At 43.6% G+C, this 21,446-nt stretch overlaps 1 protein-coding gene across 7 annotated transcripts in view; it reads left to right on the plus strand.

The window, feature by feature from the left end:
- MAP4K3 (mitogen-activated protein kinase kinase kinase kinase 3) overlaps nucleotides 1-21,446 on the plus strand; it is a 1,422,157-nt gene that overhangs the window by 594,682 nt on the left and 806,029 nt on the right. For all 7 annotated transcript variants that reach the window (XM_078649063.1, XM_078649064.1, XM_078649058.1 and 4 more), the window contains one exon: nucleotides 19,359-19,417. In XM_078649063.1, coding sequence (XP_078505189.1) covers nucleotides 19,359-19,417 — 59 coding nt within the window. The remainder of the gene's footprint in view (nucleotides 1-19,358; nucleotides 19,418-21,446) is intronic.

Here is a 21,446-nt window from a genome sequence, read left to right on the forward strand (position 1 = left end):
TCCACAACAATATGCACAGGCACCTTTCGTGCCTTTTATGCCGACGGCTCCTTCTTGGCAGTTTCCGGCTCTGTGGTTCTCAATGCCGTTTTCTCAGTCTCCAGCACCATCTGGTGGACATTCTTCCTCTTCTTCGTTTGGCGCCGATGCCTTGCTCGGAGGCTCTTCTGTTGATGCCGGTGTCTCCGGCGCCACGCTTGGTGCCGGAGACGCCGGTCCCAAAGTTGCGGTCTAGAAGGGAGGCTCAGAGACTGTTAGAAGAGGAAAACTTTCAGCGGATGGAAGCTGAAGAGGGTGAAATTGATGAGACTGTGGATGAGTTTGAGGGCCTTCAAGAGGCTAGTGGTCTGGACACCTCCCCAGAATGGGAACATTCTTCTCTAAAGGCTTCTCCTTCTCATGATGTGGCGCGTTATCACACTGTGATCAGATAGGCTGCTGAACCTTTAGACCTTCAGCTTCCCACGGCTGAGTTCAGGCCTAATATTCTTAGGGAGGTTTTGTATTCCCCATCTACTGTGATTGACCCTCTTTTGCCTTTTAATTAGGCTTTGACTCAGCCGATTCTTGAGGTGTGGCAGAAGCCTCTTTCTGCTCCTGCGGTTTCAAGGTCGGTGGCAAGGAGGTACAGGCCAGCTCCTGGTGATCCCGCTTTTCTTTCTGCACATCCTACTCTGGAATGTTTAGTTGTGCAGGCTTCTTGTTCGAAACAGTCAACGAGATCATGTCCTCAGGCTCCTGCAGACAAAGACTCTAAAATATCAGAACAGTCTACCAAGAAGGTCATCTCTTCTTCTGGTATGGCGTTGAAATCCACCAATGCTACATGCTTGTTGGGGATATATATTCATGCCCTAATGGATTCGGCAGAGCAGTTGGCTCCCAAATTGCCGGATGGTGATCGAGACTCTTTTTTGGAGGTGCTGCCGGATACGCAGGCTGCAGCTAGTCAGGTCATCCAGTCTGGCCTGGATACTGCTGATTCGGTGGCAAGGGTGATGGGCTCCTCTTTTGCCACCAGGAGGCATGCTTGGCTCAGATCTTCAGGATTTTCGTTAGATGTGCAGGCTACTTGCCTCAATCTGCCATTCGATGGATCCACGCTGTTTGGAGAGAAAGCCAATTCTGTGCTGCAGAGGTTTAAAGACAGTAGAGCCACTGCAAAATCTTAGAGTCTTCAGTCTCAAGCCAGGGGTTTTGGATGTAAAAGATACCGTGGTTTTGGAAAGGCGGCTTCATTTCCTGGTCGGCAGAAGCCTCGAAAACAACAGCAACAGAATTCTCTGTACAGATCTTGCAGAGGAAAGGGCAGAGGTCGTCTGCGAGGTGCATCCCGTCAACTCTCCTCCTCCTCTTCTTCCTCTCGTGCCCCCACCACTGGTACCACAGGAAAGCAACCCTAGATCACCCATCTTGGAGCATGCTGGTTTCTGTAAGGGGTTGGGTGTCCCATTTTCCTCAAGATTGAAAATCTACCACTTCAGACCTTTGGGTTTTAAATCCTGTGTATAATGGGTACGCCCTTTCCTTCCGGGACTTTCTTCCTCCTTACCCTCTTCGCCTGGGCTGGTGTTCAGAAGTTCATTTGTTGCTCTTGCTTCAGGAAGTTCTTGCCTTATTGCAGAAAGGCGCGATAGAGGTGGTTCTGGAGCAGGATTGGGGTCTAGGTTGCTACTCCTGGTATTTCCTGATTCCCAAAAAGGACGGCAGATTAAGGCCTATCCTGGACCTCAGGGTCTTGAATGTTTACCTCCAACAGGAAACATTCAATGTGTTGTCCTTATCTCAGGTTCTTCAAGCCCTGCAACAAGAGGACTGGATGGTGTCGATCGACTTGCAGGAGGCCTATTTTCACATTTCCATCCAGTCGCACAGGAAGTATCTCCGTTTTACGGTAGGGTCTCAGAACTACCAGTTTGCAGTCCTTCAGTTCGGCCTTACTTCTACGCCTAGAGTCTTCTTAAAGTCGATGGCGGTGGAGGCAGCTCATCTCAGGAAGTCGGGGTTCCTGCTTTCCCCTAGGTTTTCCCCTAGGCTGCTCAAAGCAAAGTCGTCGGAGATGGTGCTTCATCATCTGCAAGTGCAGCACAGCTGTTGTTCAGCTTGGGCTTCTCGATAAATGTGCCCAAATCTCACCGGGTGCCCTCACAGTGCAACCTGTTCATAGGGGCAGTACTGGACACGGTTATGTGTCAAGCTTTTCGCATCCGCAGAGGATTCTCGACATTCAAGAGATGATTGCTTTGTTTGATGATGGGGCGGTTGTTCCAGTCCTGAATGTCCTACGCCTGCTCGGTCTGTTCGCTGACTGCATTCTGTTGGTCAACCATGCACACTGGCACATGAGGGCACTCCAGTGGTGCCTCCGCAGGCAGTGGTATAAGCACACGTGAGATCTCAGGGAGACGGTCAGGTTCTCCAGAGAGACTACAGCGGATCTGACTTGGTGGAGTGTGGAGGGCAATCTGTCGCAAGGAAAGCCCTTAAATCTTCCTTCACTGGTGGCCACAGTAATCACGGCCGCCTCCATTCTAAGGTGGGGGGCTCATCTAGGGGAGACCTTTGGTCTCCGGAGAAGAGGTGGTTTTACATCAACCTGCTGGAATTGCAGGTGATACATTTAGCTCTCAAGGCCATTCTTCCCTCCCTTCGCGGTCGGTCGGTTCCGGTCCTAACAGACAACTTTACGGCGATGTGGTATATAAACAAACAGGGAGGAGTAGGGTTGTATCATCTCTGCAGAGAGGCTCTGCAACTCTGGTCCTGGGCTCAGGACCATCATGTTAATGTTATGGCAAATTATCTGGCAAGAGTGATAAATGTTTGTGCGGACAGTCTCAGTCAGCTCTTTTCGGCTGATCACGAGTGGCGGCTTCATCGGAGGTGGTTCGTCTCATCTTCAGATTATGGGGATTTCCTCAGTTGGACGTCTTTGCCACTCAGGAGAACGCACACTAGCCATCGTTCTGCAGTCTCCAGATTCCAATGCAGGGGGCGTGGGTGACGCGTTTCAGTTGGAATGGAGTTCGCAGCTCATTTGCGCCTTTCCCCCATACCGTCAAAGGGATTTGGAGCACCCTGCTGACACGTCACAGCTGAATTACCTCATGCATCATGGTCGATGTGGTTCAGTGTTACTCGCTTCACACACAGTTCTCACAGTTTGTTGGCCAGTGCCAGTACCAGTATTCTTTTCAAGTGTATCCCCAGACACGTGTTTCTAGATTCCTCTTTCATCAGTGGGGAAAATGTTCATAGGTCGCTGGACGTGCTGCCGCAGTTTCCTCAGGGTTAGTGCCACTCTCAGCGTGCAGGTGCTCACAGAGCTCGTCAGCTCACGGCCCACGGGAGCCATCTTAAACAGTCAAAGGGATTTGGAGCACCCTGCTGACACGTCACAGCTGAATTACCTCATGCATCATGGTCGATGTGGTTCAGTGTTATTCGCTTCACACACAGTTCTCACAGTTTGTTGGCCAGTGCCAGTACCAGTATTCTTTTCAAGTGTATCCCCAGACACGTGTTTCTAGATTCCTCTTTCATCAGTGGGGAAAATGTTCATAGGTCGCTGGACGTGCTGCCGCAGTTTCCTCCGGGTTAGTGCCACTCTCAGCGCGCAGGTGCTCACAGAGCTCGTCAGCTCTCGGCCCACGGGAGCTGACGATTTCTGAGGGAAATTCACCAAGACCGGGCCCAAGTCATATTTATTGCCCCGGATTAGCCAAGAAGGGCGAGGTACACAGATCTACTTCATCTCTCGTCGCACCCTCCTCTCCGTCTCCCTCTCAGGGCAGATCTCCTCTTGCAGTCGCAGAGGCAGGTTCTACACCCCCACCTCCAGAGCCTGCACCTTCATGCCCGGAGATTAAAGGGGGCAACCTGACGTTATGTGGTGGACGTTATTTTATCTTCCAGGAGACACTCCACCAAATCTATTTATTCCTACAAGTGGTCCAAATTTGTGAAATGGTGTGGAGAGAGGTCTGTTGATCCTTTGAAGGCCCGTGTGTCTGATGTGCTGAGTGTCTCTCTATCCTTGGTCCAGAAGGGTTGTGCTGTGGCTACAGTTAAAGGTTATTTGTAGGCTGTCTGCTTTCCTTTGTTTGCTGGACCAGCCATCTTTGTTTAAATCTCCAGTTGTTATGAGGTTCATTAAGGGCCTCGCTAAATAGGTTTCCTCCCATTCCCTTCATTATGCCTCAGTGGGATTTAAATCTTGTACTCTCTTTCCCTATGGGTTCTCCGTTTGAGCCTCTTCATAGTTGTCAGTTGAGGCATCTCTCTTTCAATACAGTATTTCTGATCGCTATTACCTTGGCCAGGAGGGTAAGTGAGCTTCAGGCTCTTAGTTCCAATCCTCTGTTTTTAACCATTCATGCAGAAAAGATGGTTCTCGGGACTAGGACTGCTTTCTTGCCTAAGGTGGTTACTCTTTTCCATCTTGGGCAATCAATTACCTTACCTACTTCTATTCTCCCCCTCACCCTTCCTAGGAGGAGGAGAGACTTCATCGCTTGGATCCTAAGAGAGCTGTCCGTTTCTATCTGGATAGAACCAAGGATCTGAGACTGGACGATCAGCTCTTTGTGGGCTTTGTTAGACGTATGAATGGCAAGGCTGTTCGTAAGCGGACTCTCTCCAGGTGGATCATCTTGTGCATCAAGATCTGCTACGCGTTGGCCAAGAAGGAACCGCCTGAAGGTATTAGAGCTCATTCCACCAGAGCTAAGTCTTCTTCTGCTTTGTCTAGAGGTGTTCCTGTTGTTGACATTTGTAAGGCAGCAGCTTGGGCCTCCCTGCACACCTTTGCGAAGCATTACTGTTGGATTCGGAGGTTAGGAGGGATGGCCATTTTGCACGCTCGGTGCTTCAGGATTTTTTGGTAGGAGTTGGTGGACACCCTCCTCCGGGAGTGGGACTGCTGTGGGATTCAATTCAGAAGGTGAGAAACCCACAGACAGATGTATCCATCAGAAGAACAAGTTACTTACCTTCGGTAATGCTTTTTGTGGTGGATACATTATCTGCCTGGGGATTCCTCACTGACCCACCCGCCTCCCTGTTGTCCACCTTCGTATACCAAAGGAGTTATGGGTTATTTGACATGGTTGTTTCCCTATGTCTTTTGATTGCCTTGCTATTGGTTTATAGAAACTGCTTTGTTTCTTTAGCTTTTCCTATTTTTCTTTATACTGTGTGTATTTATGTATATGCTGTATACTGTGTATACCCCAATTGTGTTGTCGATCCACTCGTTCGCCTCATAGGCACGGGAAAAAAATGGGTGTAACTGATGTCAGCATGCCGACGAGGTCTACTTGTGGCTCCGGTGACGTCATACGGAGTCGGGAGCGGAGCCATGCCATTGTGACGTCCTAGCCGACAGGGGAGAGCTAAAAAAAGGTTTCCGTGGAATGCTGGCGCAGTGGAGATTCAAAAGGTGAGGAATCCACAGGCACATACTGTATCCACCAGAAAAAACGTTACCAAAGGTAAGTAACTTGTTCTTCTCTCCGGTCCTGTGGAAAATTAGTAGTTGAAGTCATTTGAGCAAGCGCTTCCCAATCAATGTGTAGAATACCCTAATTATTCTTAATACTGTCCGTCATATGGTGGTCCTATTCTGGGTATTACCACTTACTTAGAGCAGAAGTCTAAATGAGGCTTGAAGAGGCAGAACCTGACTGCAGGCTGCTGTGCTTTTGTAAATACCATTGCACTGGTGATGCCACCCTACTGCTGGATGTCACTGAGATCCGCGGTACCCTGTATAAAGGAAGTCAGTCAAAGCCCCGCCCCTTCAGGATCGCTCAAAGGGGAGGGGTGCAGTGTGATCAACAATGCAACATGTGCTGCATGAAGTTAATTGCATTAGAACATGAAACTGAAATTATCTTTAGTGTGTTAAAGGATGGTGAGAGAGGGAGAAAGAACAGGGGTATCTGCATCCTTGCTTTGTTAGCATCATGAAGCCTAATGTACGTGTGTTTAAAAGAGTCATAAATAAATATACATAGTTTGTACAAGATTGTACCTATCATGCACACTGAACCTCAACGAAGCCTTGAGTACATGCATGTACTAAATACATAAATGAACACATAAGTAAATGTGGATTGCACAAGAACGTGCAAATCGTGGATATTGTCCCTCAGAGATGTATGGGCAGCAGAAAGGCATGTTAATGGTGTAGATAACACAGTCCCAACGGTGGGGCATGTAATATAAGTGCCCATTGTGCTGAGGCGTTGCTTCGGGTGGGGGGGAGTTTGGGGTGTGACATCACCTAAATAAATACAATATTGGCTTGGTAGTTGGGTATGGGGGCCCTGAGTTGGGTATGATATCTCTGTGTCTAGTTTTTTCATACTGAGGCTCCACTGGAATCAATACTGGCGTACCTGCTTGCCTACACTGTATAATCCTAAGCAAATATTTTCTTTGGGCGTGTGTGGCTGTTCACCAATGGCCCTTGAAGTAACAGTAGATGTTGTAGTACCCAGGCTAATATGCTGCATAGCTAAATACTTATAAGGTCCCAAAGGCGAGACCTATTGGCTATGCCAATGTTTGTTATTTCTCTGTGGTTGAGGATAGGGCTGACCACACTCATTTTACTACTGCATCACTTATTATGTTACATTTCTTAACTTCTGATCCTTATTTACTATGCAGTATTTGTTAAATTGGGTTTCATTTCATTTCATTTCAAGAAATCTTTATTTCGATCACAGATCATAAAAGATGCATTGCATTTATACAAAATTTAAAAAGTATTAAACAACAGTGGTGATCGCGTGATTAGAAAATTAAAAAAGTGATAGAGTAAGTGCCGGGATTTCAATCTATCATAAATCAACAAATCTTTTATACAAGCCTTTTTACCCATCGGCTTCGAGTGAACCACATAGAAGTCAGAAATTTAGACAGGGCAAAAACCACAGTAGAGGATAGGTCTGTTTTTAAAACTCTGTAGGCAGTTTGGAAGGATCTAAATCCCAAATTTCTGAGTAAGGGGACTAGCCAGTATTTCCTGCTCCTCTCATAGCCCTTGCAGAAGAAAACTACATGAACATCATTCTCCTTTGGATGTGCACATACCGGACAAGTTTCTGTTGAGGGGGGGCAAGACCAGGACGCGGTGAATGATGCTAAGGGAAGAATTCCATATCTCCATTGGAGAAATAATTTCCTCGTTAGAACGGGAGACATGGCGTCTAAAGCACTTTCAAGAAGATATGAGTCTTTAGCTTTTTTGAACAAATGGGTCAAAGATCCCTCTCGTGTACCATCCATGGCTCTGGTGAGCTTCAGATCTTGATAGGCTCTCACAAGTTCCTTTTTTGGAATCTTTGGGCAGGTGTTTATAGGATCCGACCATAGTTCCGGAATACCAATATCCTCCAGCATTCCCTTAATATAAATCAACCACGGAATTCTCCCGGCATTGTGTAACTGCAGGAATTCCTGTAGCTCAGTTCTATAGTTTATAAGATCTGGGCTACTCCATAAACGCCTCCAGAATGTCAGGGGTTTAAGACCCAACTCCTCCGTTACTGGTCGGATTCCCAAGTCCAATCTAAGGGGAAGAAGTGGAGTGCTCTGTGGGAGGGCTAGAATCTGTCTCAGAAATTTATTTTCAGTTGATTGTAATTTAGAGGATTGAGTGTGTCCCCACAGCTCGCCCCCGTATATGACGCCCGCCCGGGCTTGAGTTTTGTAAATGTGAATAATTGGGGTAAGTGGCCGGTAGGGAGATTTATTCGCCAGTCGCATGGTGCCACACGCCAACTGAGCCAGTTTGATGGTCACTTTTGTCTGGTGAGACGCCCACGTTAGATGTTCGTTGAGAGTGATCCCCAAGTATTCAATAGTATGTACTCGTTCTAATTGAACTGTGCCTAGCCTAGGTGGGGCTCGATTATGGGGGTTAGGATTTAAAATCATATATTTGGTTTTTTGTGGGTTAATTTCAAGTCCTCGCTCTGAGCAGAACTGTAAGAATCCGTCCAGGACACGTTGAATGCCCATCGGGGATTTGGACAGCAGCAGGGTGTCATCTGCAAACATAATTGCAGGCACCCTGCTGCCTGTCAGTTTTGGGGCATCGGTGTTGGCAACTATTACTAGGTGAAAACAGCATATTCTGTTCCTACAGTGAACTAACAGTTTCCATTGGATACTACACCCACCACAGAGGCATAATCTTTGAAATGTCCCGCTCAGAGCCTAATAATCCAAAGATTGTTTCATCTGTGTCATTGAATCGGTTGGCACCAAATCTGTGCCCAAAACATACACTACTGTCATGCAGTGTTCACTGATTGTGTCCACAGAGAGTGCATAAATCATGCTGCGTCACACAATGCTCTACAGTTTCTTTTCTCCATTCTAGAATCGATACTGTAGAATTAATTTTGAACAATGCCTCATCTTCCCAGCAGCAAACTTCATATTTGATAGGTGTTTTATAGTTTTAAACTTCTGTAAAGACAGAGTGTCGTCAATAAAATGTTATCGCATGTCAGAACACCTCACAGCAAGAGCGTACATCTAACTTCAATCTGCAGCTTTCAACTGCTCAATTGCAGCACAAGCATTCTGGAATCTGCAGCAGTAGGTCACATTTAAAGTAAACTCAACATGACACATCTTCCCCTGTTAGTTAAATAAAAACAGAACTATATCCAATAACACATAAAGCGATAAGATTTAAAAAGTAACTGAAGAATTAACTAAGAGAATAGAAATTTTAAAATGCCTACTGTAAAGTAATAACTAAAACATTGCAATGAATTAAGACAAAATAATGCTATAAGGTCTCAACATATATTATAATAATTACACCAATTGCAAGGAATCAACAATTTAATACCCTAAGGTCTACAGTGCCCTATAATTCAACTGCTCATCCAATCCTCTTCCTCACAAACATAATCTGACATCCATTTGGGACTTTTCCTGGCTCTTTTATTTGCATTCACATTTGTACTGCAATTACTTTCTGAGTCTTTATTTCTGTTTACATCTGATACACACCCGTCATTGTTCACAGACACACCAGCATCCCCCATCTCCCCACTTGGGGGTTGCCTGCCTCTCATTACCTCAAAAGGAGAGCATCCTGCCGTATCATTTTCTGTGGTTCAATACATCTATACTGCCCTAAATATCTCTGTTTCTCAACCACCATTATTTCACACGACTTACTGATTAGCTGCTTTCAACATCCTGTTAGATCTCTCGATCATACTATTACTTCTAGGATTGTATGCAGAAGTGATACGATGTTTTACACCAATCCTATTAAAGTACGCATTAGCCTTGCCATATACAAGTTGTACCCCATTGTCAGTGATGACTTGCACAGGTTAACCTTCACTAATAAAACAACGTATCCAAGATTTCCAAAAGTTGAAGCGTCTGTAATTAATAATCATTGATGCTGCACACACAATTGCTTCCAGATAGTTAAAGCTTCAGTACAATAGTGCGTGTGATTCCCTTGTACTCCCCAAAACGCCAATGCTGCATGTTGTGATTGCGTCCCGATTCAAGATGATGCTGTCTTTCACATGATCCTTTGCTGCTTCACGTCATTCACTGTGGCGAAGCATCTGCGTCACTCCAAAACAGAGCTGAATACCAAGATGGAGCATATCGTAATCGTGCCGCGCTGGAAATTCTGCATTTGCAAGGACTATTTAAACACTGCTATCCTCAATTCAGTCATCGCAGCATACAGGTGATAAATATTGTGCTGCTGTAGGAAGCTGGCTCTGTATATACTATACCAAAGTAAGGTATAGTGTGCACAGAGTTCAGTGGAACCCTAAAGGTAGGCAGATAAGTAGATACTACCTTACTCTCAATTTGTGGTAGTGTGGGCGAGTAGTAAGGCTTTATCAGAGGGTAGTGCTAAGCCTTTATTGTACACACTCAGGCAAGAAATAATATCACACTGTCAAAGACTGAACTCAGACCAATTTGTTTGTATACAAATATTATTTAGTTATATTTATTTTCTAGAACCAAGCAAGCCTGGACAGGTAAGTGTAAATGGTACTTTTCAAGGCAGGTTGAACAATACAAGCAAGCTGAATGAAAATTACTTTGTTACAGGTTTGTAAATACTTTAAATACAGTTGAAGTTACTGTTAGATTACTTATGATTACTTTACAGATTACTTTATGGATCACTTTCTCCACTCAGTGTGATATGCCTATGTATCACAGTGGGAGATTTCCTAGAGAAAAGGTAAGTAAAGCAGTTTTTGTATATTTGCAGTTTCTTAGTGTTCCATACAAACCAACTCCACACACAATAATTTTCAGGAAAAGCAGTCAGTGCAAACCTATGGGAGGAAATGGAGTTATCGGTTTACAGGTATGTTGCGGGGATTCTGGTCATACACAGAACTATGCAGAAGAAAACAGGACCTCAGTAAATAGGGGTGTACCGCCTACCACATTATTAATATATATAATTTTTCTCCTTCAAATATCAAGAAGCTACGAATGTTTATACAACCCAGAACACGAGCACTCCCGACTCACCTCAAAGTCGTAGGAACAACACAATCTTTCGCTCTCGTACTCGTCCCTATTAAGAATAATCAGAGTCACTAAATAAGTTTAAAATGTTTATTTTGACTGTAGTGATTCATAAAACAGTATGCGAACCACGACCCGCAGCAAAATGTATAAAGCTAGCATCATCAGCATTGTTACAATACCATAGAATACAAAATAGTTGTCATTTTATTAAGACTGTGAAAAAGGCAAAATAAACCCTCCCCTTGGCAGTAAGAAGTTATTTTATACAACAGAAGATCTCTAGGCGTTGTTAGCAGACTCCCTACCTGAAAGCTTAAACACAAAGGTTTACATCATTAAAACAGAAGAGCTTTGGTCCATGGAACGGCTTTCTTTGAGTGTGTTTCAAAAGCATGCAACAACACTATATCAAAGCACGATTCTTGCATATTGCAGCTGTTGGTAACATGTTTTGTCTAGGTAATAGGGACTGACCAGAACAGAATAACAAGAGACATTGTTGATCGACCTTGCACATTATGTTCAGACAGAATTGAAGGGAAAGCTGAGAATGTGAAAAACAATCTGTTATCATGTACGGGGAAGAGGCAAAGTGTCGCAAAAACAAACTTAGCAGACGCGTGAGCAAAAGCAGCAGCATAGGGCAAGCACAACTCATGCTAACTTAGCAATGTCGACAATGTATCTACGGGCCACATAACCCCATATAAAAGGTAAGTACTTGGTTGTGGGAATTGGGTTTCTGGTGTTAGAACTGGGGTTACCCCAGAGTCAAGGACACACTCTCACAGCACCCTCAGTGGCACTAGGGCGGCTTGTTGCAGAGTGCTGAAGCCCAATGTTATCCAATGGGGCATAGGAGGCCTCCTGTTGGTGGCTGCTCACAAGCAGGCCACAAGGTTGTGGGAGCAAAGCTCCTGGCATTAGGCTCATGGCAAAGGGTGCCACGATTTAGCAAACAAAGTGCAGCCACAGAGGCACAGGGGCAACTGGGTGCTGGTTTGGTGTTGGGTGCCCAGTTGGTTTCATTGGGGATTCTCCAGTTGCAACAAAGGCTGCTGCCTCGTGGACGAAGATCTTCTGGAGGCGACCACCGTTTGTAGAGGTAAGTTCAATGCCTGTGGATGCTGGGACACCATTGGTTGGGCCACACAAGGCCGTGGGATGTTGGGTGCAGGGGTGTCTTTAGGCGTTGTGTTTTCGTACCGGCTCTGGTCGCGGTCGGGGGAAATCCTCCAGAAAGGGGCTGCCGGCGTTGATTGGAGATTCGAGGCAGGTTAGAGATCACCAGATCTCAGGTCAGGATCGCCAGGGAAAACCTCCTGGTGGTGTTGGGCCACTCGGGCTGTGGGCGTCGGATGCAGAGTGGTGCTGACTCGTGGATTTGGCCGGAGCCAGAGTGTGTGGGTGAGCAAATCTGGTGCTCACGGGAGACAAAGTCTTGGTTTTGGAAGACAGGGCAGATACTCCGGGTTCTTGAGGGCTGCTGACTGCAGAACATTCCGGGATTTCGCTGGAGCAGGCTTCAGGTGGGGAGAGGCCAGTAGGGCTGGGGCCATGTCAGTGGGTGTTCCCCTCTTCTTAGTTATTTGGTCCTTCTTCTCTCTTGTCTGACGAGGCAAGGTTCAGGGTTGCCGCAAAATGCTAAATGTAGGGGCATTACTGGTAGGTACATGTCTTACCAGTGGGCCCCTTCCTTGGGGTGGGTACACCCCCTGTTATGCCACCCTCAAGTCGGAGGGGGGGCATATGTCTCTCTCACTCTCTCTCTGGCTGGGTCCCACCATCTATAAGATGGAGGGGACTGAGAGTTGTGCTTCACCTCTCCTCCACCACCTGAGGGGTGAGATTGGCAAAGGTAAGCTCACCTTCTTTCCTCACTTGGTTTTCCTGCTGATTCTCCCATCCAAAGTGGGGGGCAGAACCGGTGGGGCCCAGTTGCTAGAAGCAGCAAATGCCTGGGGTCAAGCCTTTGAAGCTTCCCCTTCGTGGACCCTGCCCATCCTGGGGAAGGAGGCTTGGCACCTCATCCCAGGATGTGCATTGTTTCAGACCCCCGAGAGCACCAGGGTCTCGACCCAGGGGTCCAGAACCATGTCTGGTGGTGGCAGCTGGCGAGCAGCCACTCAGTCAGGACACTAGAGTTAGGTTGTTTTTCAGGGAGCATCTCTAACATACCCTCTGAGTGCATTTTTCATTAAATCCCACACTGGGATCAGGTGTGTGTATTGTGCTGAGAAGTTTGATACTAAACTTCCCAGTTTTCCGTAAAACCATTATGGTGCTGTGGAGTTTGTAATGACGAACTCCCAGCGCCATATACTCTTTATGTCATTACTGCACTTACAATTTCTAAGAATTGACTTAGAAACTGTAGGGGTACAGGGCTCATGCACCTATACCCTCACCACTGGTATAGTGCACCCAGCTAGAGGGGTGGTTTACCTTGTAGTGTAGTTCCTATATTCCCAATAGGCTCTACGCATTGGAATAATATATCCTATAGATTTGACGTAGGACTTATGTCTACTAGGTTTCTATTGAATATATTAAACTTAATTGTGAGTGCCAGCTAGCTCAGAGGTCACTAGAAACTTTCTCGAATAAACAAGAAGGGATTAGTTTCTGACAACCGCATAAACATGACAACTTTGTTTCCCCAAGAATAAACGTATCTTCAGAGTCGTTGAAACAATAGATAGATATTTTACTGAGTCAATCGTGCATGCTTTGTTTCATCAGAGGTGCAGAGAAATAGAGAGATGGGCGTTGTCAATACAAGGGATTTATTGAACAGTCTTCTTTCTCATGCAAGAAAAGTGAACTGCTAAAATCGTAATACAGGCTGCAAAGTATAATGCGTACAGCGTGAAGAGTATTATAAAATAATACTGTAAAAGCTTTGTATGGTTTCTAAGCCATAGATAAATACATACACAAATAACAAAGGCTAAAAGTACTCAACTGGTGTTTCTAAAATACGCCTACCCCGATGTACCTAACCTGAGTCTAGTACAAGGGAAGAAGTAAGGGTGGTGTAGCATAGGATTAGTTTCTTTGCCAAGAATCTATCCAAGATTTCTCTTGGGGTCTAATCCGCTCCGTACCTTGGTTTTAGAATGAAGGACGTCTGGTATCTCTTGTCTGGGAACTCAATTTCCCAACATTCTGCAAGGGGAGCTTTGAAACACTGGAGCTGGATTCTCAGCGAGAGAAAAGACAGCTTCTTGATCAGCTGGATTATAACGTCATTGAAGAAACCCAAGTCAATGGTAGTTCTTTGAAAACTCCATGAGTTCTTGGACAAATCAATATTCAAGCAAGGGGATGTCCCTGACTGCTTATGCCGATTTTTCTAAGAAATCTTTGTGGCTTTTTGGAACGGGTGGAAGTAGCCATGCCTGTATCGGGACTGCATGGGCTATGTCTAAATAAGGTTATGATTTCTATGCCTATATTAGGGCAATGTGAATTGTACCTATATAAGGGCATGAATTGGAAAATTTTGCTCGGATCCTAAAACGCCATACAACAACCTGTGCCAGGTCAGTAGATTATAGGCATGGCACACATGGATGTGTGTCATGTCGATTCCTCACTTTGTTCTGCACCAAAACACGCAGCCTGTAATGACAGTGTGTGTGAATAGGTACAGGGTCTCTAAGTGTGACACAATAAGTGCTGCAGCCCTCAGTGCCCTTCCCTGGAAAGCAGTGCTCTTGGTACCTATGGTACCATTTACATGGGACTAACATGTGGCCAAAGAGTGCAAATTGGGGTTTGTATCAATGCAGTTTAGGGAAAGAACATAGGCCCTCAGTACCTAGATGACAGGAACCTAGGGCGTACGCTCAGTCAAAGTACATCAACAGTTTGGCAAAAAAGTGCTGGAAACCATGCAAAAAGGGCCGCTTTCCTACAGCTGCATCCTCATAAAATCTGCAGTTATTTAAGGCATGGAACTTGCATATTAGTCTTTGGCAGCATAAAACTGCTCTCCCCGTTCTTTAGTCAAATATAAAAATATGCTCGCTTGGAGTTGGTTAAAATCTCATTTCTTTGGTGAATACACATAGATTCTTGCAATTTTTTGGCACCATCCCAGTCACCACTCTGTAAAGACGCAGTGTTGCCTTTTAAATACAAGTTTCCTGCATGTCAAAACACAGCACAGCAATCTCTTGCGCCAACTGCTCTATCTCAGGACAAGTATTTTGGAATCTGCAGCAGCTGCTCACATTTAAATTAAACTCGAAACAACAACTTCCTCATTATGAGCAACGTTTTTAACCGTTGCAGCATCCGCAAGAAGGTGATGTATAAAACAGACAATCATGGCATTGTATTTGGTGCTTCAGTGTCACTCATGTCAACACTAAATGCCCAGTGCTGTATAGAGCAATTAAATAAAAAATATAATTTGGATTGAGTTCTCATCATCTATTGCAGTAATTCAGATCACAAGTAGATTTCTTAAAAATAATGTCACCAAATGTTTAATGGAATCCAAATTTCCTAATATTAGTTTCGCTCCAATTACTGTGTCTCCGTACCTTTACAATCTGATGTTGTGATTCCAATGATTAAGAGGGACATTTCTCCAATCAGCTCTTCCTTATTCTTTCAAATGGAGTAGCATTATGATTGCCGTTCCAGAAGTGTCTGATACGTCAGCAACGTCTAATATTTCTTATGAACCCAACATATTACTCGCCTCTGCTAAACAGACTATTTCTTCCACTTGTGGAGGAAGTGAGGAGCTGTGATGGAGATAGAGCAATATTGATTCTCTCCTCAGTACAGGAAATGATTAGAAAGTACATCTCAGCAAGTTGCTGAAGGTGTGTCTTCACTGCTTGGATCCCAACCTTTATAGTACCCATAGCCATATTGTATGTAGTGTAGATCTACTCTTCTGTGTTTGAAAAGAACATTGTAGCAATTTAAGTATGTTCTCCCGCAAGCTCATCCACTTATTGAATTGCCTCATTTCATTACGTTGTGGTCAGTAGATTATATGAAGGTCTTTGTATCAAGGTATAAACTAGAAGGGCATCTTCTACTAGTGCCATTCCCCAGATCAGTACAAGTCTGGTTCCTTTCGTTTAGTCAGTCCTTGTTTTTAACAAATAGTTTAAGTATTTTGGTAGCACTTCATGCCACACACCTGACATTTCTAGCGCTGCAAATAACACTGGTTACGATTACTCAATTTATTTGTTCTCCATTTGCCATCCTTTGAATGATGAAAGACCTGAATTGGCATTACTGTGTTTGAACTTGTGTAAAACAAGGGGATGCCTAAGGGCAATTATTTCATATGAATTCACTTGATTTAATGTATGGGTCCATAATCTGTTGATTTAACTAAATTACTTGTACATGGATTAGGACTGTAGCAGCAAAGTATTTATGTTGCAAAACAAACATTTCAGGCCATAAAATAAGAAAGGCTAAAAGAGTGCAAAAAATAGATCTTTTTACACACAAGGTTATAATAATCTAAATAAGAAAGTGAAACAGTATTGTGACATACTTTCCCAAACTGGTGCCACTAAGTTAATTAGTAACATAAGCATTGCCTTCAAAATGTGTAAGCTTGCAGAATAATATTATGGAATTATATACAGTGATAGCCAACGATTAGTTGTTGTCAGACCTTGTGCAAACTAATGAAGTGTGCCATCATCAGCATGGTATATAAATCTTTAGCTTTAATACCCTCATCTTAGGCCAGGGCAGGATCACTAGCGAGCAGGAACTGAAATTTGTGGAAAGCAGCCCCCAATACACAGACTAAGGAGATTAGATTAGGACTAGATGAAAAGAGTGTAACATTAATAGTTTGGAAAGCAAGGACAACTCTGTACTCTGCAATCAACTTCTGCAATAAGGATACAACAATGAAAGCTTGAGGAAGGTGAAACAATGGCAAACTATTTTCAGCTCCACAAATGTTGATATGTGCCTTCCATTTCTCCAAGGTCTGAATGGTACTGTGCCCCAGAAAGCCTTATCCCTGCCATGTTAACACTTCAGCTATGTAGCCAACCATTGAATGGTCATTATTCTGTTTCCGCTAACTTCACTCTTCAGGGTTTCTGTTGTTGTATTTGTGTTTTCCATTATAACTCATATTGGTTCTCTGTAGTTTTATACACTTCACACAGGCATTTTTCAGTACGCTTCATAATTTACATGTATGCCAGAAGATTTTTAATTGGTCATTGTTCAATTTAATCTACTCACCTTTTCCTCCATTGACTGAATAGTGTGAATGTGTACATTGCATTCAATCCATGCTCCTAGCACCTCCCGTTAGGCAACTAAGGGCCAGATGTAGGTAGGCATTTACCGGTCGGTAACGGCCGAATTCGGGCATTACCGACCGGTAAATGGAATTTGAGATGTAGGGGCAGATTTTTACAGAATCGGTAAATTTACCGATCGGTAAATTTACCGATTCTGTAAAATACCGAATCGGTATTTTTACCGATTCGGTAAATTTGATATGTAGGTGGGACTCTTCAGAGTCCCACAAGCATTACAGAATCGGTATTTTACCATCAAAATCAATTTGATGGTAAAATACCGATTCCGGTGTGCATGCACATGTGTGCATGCACACCTGTGCAATATGACAGGCAGACCTGCCCTTAGGGCAGGTATGCCTGCCACATGGCACCCGAACCTGTTTTGGGGGTGCTAGAGGGTGTCAAAGTGACACCCCCTGCACCCTTGAGAAATTCGGTATTTTTCCCGAATCGGTAAATACCGAATCGGTAATGCCCATTCATTCCTATGGGCTTCAAAGCCCATAGGAATGAATGGGCATTACCGGTCGGTATTTACCGAATCGGTAAATACCGACTTTTACAGATTCGGTAAATCCACATCTGGATTTACCTACATCTCGGTACTTCTATTTTACCGATTCATAAATACCGAATCGGTAAAATTCGGTATTTATGAGTCGGTAAAATAGAATTACCTACATCTGGCCCCAGATCCTGTTTTTTAAGTGTTTTAAGCTAGAACCCATCCTAGAAGATCAATCTGGACTTTTCGCTATATGCATTCAAGGTTCTGCCCTTTGTTCTGAAGGTGTTGCCCCCAGTATGTTTCTTGGTGATTTAGGGACTGATTTAGAACTCGGCGGATAGGTCACTCTTTTAGAACAGTGATGGATATCAGGTCCGCGAAAATATAAATCCCATGGGATGTAATGGGGTTTATATTTCGGCGGACGATATATTCATCTCTGTTGTGGCGGAGTAACCCATCGGCAGAATTCTATATCAGCCCCTTAGTGTTTTTGCAGACTTTATAAAGGGCCTCCCAAATAACTTTTTTATGATAATTTAAGCAATAACTGAGCATCATAGGAACAGCTGAAATTGATCCTTAATAAAAAAAAAAGTCTTTCATAGGATAGGCTTCAGGGCCTCAATTCCCAACAGTCTTTCTCTTGAACCTACTTTCAGGGCAAATGAATGTTTTCTAATGTGTCCTTTTATTGGTATGGGAATTCATAGGTGTTGCGATCCAACGTCAAAAAGTCGTTATTCTTGATAATCCCCCTCACTATTATAACCTTGCAATGACAAATTTATACTTTAGTAGGTAGATAGTTCTTAAGGTACCCTTAACTCCAGTTGTTGGGTACAATCTCTTCAAAAATCTGTGATCAGTCTCCCTTTCGTAGTGGAGTACCAATTATCTCCCTTTCTAATGCTGGGCCTATTATTGCTACTTTAGTAGGCTTTTTGACTTTATCACACTTTTAATATTGAACGTTTACACTTTATCAGATTTTTTCAGCTACTTGTAATACTGAATGTATGCAATCCTTTACCTGATGTGAGTGTTAGGTGTGCATCAGGCTTAACATTCAGATTAACAAGCATAGGTTACTACAGAGATGATGGGGATAAGGCAATTTAGGTCACATTTACAAAGTATATTTTAATGTAAGTGTGACTTGCTCCAGATGTACGTGACATAAATTGAGGAACTCACAGTTACTTAAAGAAAATAGGTTTCTAAATTAGTATTTTTGGTTGCTTGTGCCTAAAAGTCTTTGGGTAGAAATTCATTTGCATTCCATTTGTCATGTTTTGTATTTGTACTATTTTTACATTTAAATTATCTTTCAACCTACTAGGATTAAAAGGCCCTGGACATGTACAGTTCACATTGTATTCTAGCGACCAAGTTAGTGTGCTATAGTTTTATATTTAGTTCACACTAGGCTAGAAAGAAAATTATATAGCATTATTTATGACTAAATAAATGGAATTGACAATGTAGGACTATAGTGAGAAAAATACATTGGAGTTCCAGGAGGGCTGGCTCAGTGCCACATTTTTATGATATCCAGATTAGTAAACATTTACATACATTGAATCCAAATATGGCATGAATCAGACTCTTCCCCACCTCAAAATCGCTAGTTATTTTATTTGTTACACTAGTTTTTATACCACAATGATAATCCAATGAAATGTCTAATGTCCCATTCAGTAAATATTTGCTAAGCCTCACATGTTTTGTGCTTGAGGTTCACATCTCACAGGGAAAGCAGAGGCTAACTAGAATGTGACTAAGTATCTGGATTGTGTTCGGTCTGTCTCAGTTTGTAGCATGTACTGTTGGAGCTTGTTGCTGAATTAAAATAAAAAGTCCTGAAGTTTAATGAAGCAATAATTAATAGAACATTCACACTATTCTTGTTATTAATTTATTTTGTTTGATATCAGGGTAACATTCTAACTGGTACTTCTCAATTTTCTATTTAACAGGATCTTCAACTCGATTACGGTCAGGGATCCCATGGCGGTTACTTCTTGGGTGCAAACAAGTGAGTGCAACACAAAATAAGTTCACTTTAAAGCTTAAAGTTAGTGTGCATTTTCTTGGGATTTGCACTATGTGCAAATTCTGAATTCCAGAGTACCTTGTCACTTTTTCATAGCAATTTGTCACATGCTACTATAAAACATAATTTTTCCCAGTCACTCCTGTATCTGGAAGGCCAACTGTTGTAGTTTTAGAGGAAATCAGTGAATTGCCCTTCTTCCCTTCTGCACCTATTTTCCCTATTATTTCCTTTCAATTACCTATTTTCTGACCTCTTTAGGCTAGTTCCACTGGTGGCACATTTTCTCTACTGGCTGGCATAAAAGACCACATGTTCTCTATTTTAATTTATGCTTTTTGACCCATTTTCGGTAGTGGTGGCTGACTGGTCGCTTTGCAGGTAAATTTAACTTACCTATACGTTCATACAATATGGTACAAAGTGTACCAAAGTGCTGGAAGTTTAGTGGCACTACTGAACTGAAGCTCCTATTGTGGGTACAACAATATTGGCAGTTAAAACATGGCTTCAGGCCTACCGCTGTAACCTTATTTTAACAGTGCAAAACATGAACTGCAACCAGTTAAAATAACCTTTTTTGACAGGTAACAACCTCCCTTTAACATTTTAGCAAGTCACCTTGTAAGCCTTGTAGTCCACAAGTCAGGATCCTTTGTATTTAAAAGTGGAACATGTAGAATGTTAATATTAACTTGTCCTTAAAGTGACTAAGCCCTAAAGGCTATTTTCATTGTGGCAGGTACACCTGTGGTATGTAGTAAACCTGAATAAAGTTTAAACTACTGTGTCAAATCCTGCTCAACAGGTCGGCTGGTGCACATATAGCCTTGGTGTTCACATGAAAGGGATAGAATAGGATGTTAAGACAGTGCTTGTGTATCCACTATCTGGTTGCTGAAGGACCCTTGTTTGGACCTACAAACATCTGTATCGTGGTTTACTGTCCATACAGGACCTGCCCCTATCTGGACTTTAGTGTTTTATGTGATAGCTCTCTAGAATAACCATATTACAACCAGCCCTCAGAGCCCAAGTTTAGTGTGACAGCGTTCACCATCTTGAAAATGCTCTGACACATTGCATTTTTTGGCCTGTTTAAATAAGGCTTAAAGGAACTTCAGAAAAAAGTGGGAATGATTGGCACTGGGAACTTTTAACCCATTGTTTAGAGAGGGGCCTGTAGTCCCCCCTCCCACTAGCTCGTACCAAGTAATACATTTGGCATCTCCAGGCACCCACTTCAGAACACCTTCTAGTAGTGCTGTAGGTCAGGAGAGGACTAGACCTGCTGTCTGTGACTTGAGAGGAGTCATGAAAGACTGGACCTGCTCCATCTTGCACCAAGGACAAAGCTATGGGTTCCCCTGTTAGTTGGCTGACCTCCAGTTGGCTACAGGGAGACAACAAGTTACTAGAGGCCTTTTCCTTGACGTTTTCAGCTGACCAGTGGCCACTGATCCTGGACTGGACGCAGCAGTTGCCTGACACACTGTGAGCTTCCCCTGTGGTCCTTGGGGGCGTAAGAAATTTTCTCCTGGGGTGGATTGGACGCAGATCTACCACAACCATTGGCTAACATTGGTGCTCTGTGCTTTTTGGTGATATTTCTATTTAAAACCTACACTGTTATTATCTTTGGTTCCCCCTTATTGTTTTTTTGTCATTTTAGTTGTCATTTTGTTTATTAAATTGTCCTCCGTTTCTTATTCAGTTTTGGGTTTTTGTTGTTTTACATTTTGACCTTATTACTGCATAAATACTGTACACTTTACCCCACATTTTGCTTTACATGAGCACCAGTTGCATTACAGACAGACACATTCATTTTGGTGTGTGTGTGTGGGGGGGGGGGGGGGTGGCACGCAGAGATCTGAAAGACACGTTAGTGATCGATTCCTTACCATAGAATATTCCCCAGGCGTCAGTCTGGATCCGGAAAGGTTTCTGCTTAGCAGTACCCCTGCGCGCCAGTAGGTGGTACCGTGCGGCTCCGAACCCGTCACTGGTG

This window comes from Lissotriton helveticus, chromosome 6, assembly GCF_964261635.1.
Source record: "Lissotriton helveticus chromosome 6, aLisHel1.1, whole genome shotgun sequence".
Classification (NCBI taxonomy): Eukaryota; Metazoa; Chordata; class Amphibia; order Caudata; family Salamandridae; genus Lissotriton; species Lissotriton helveticus.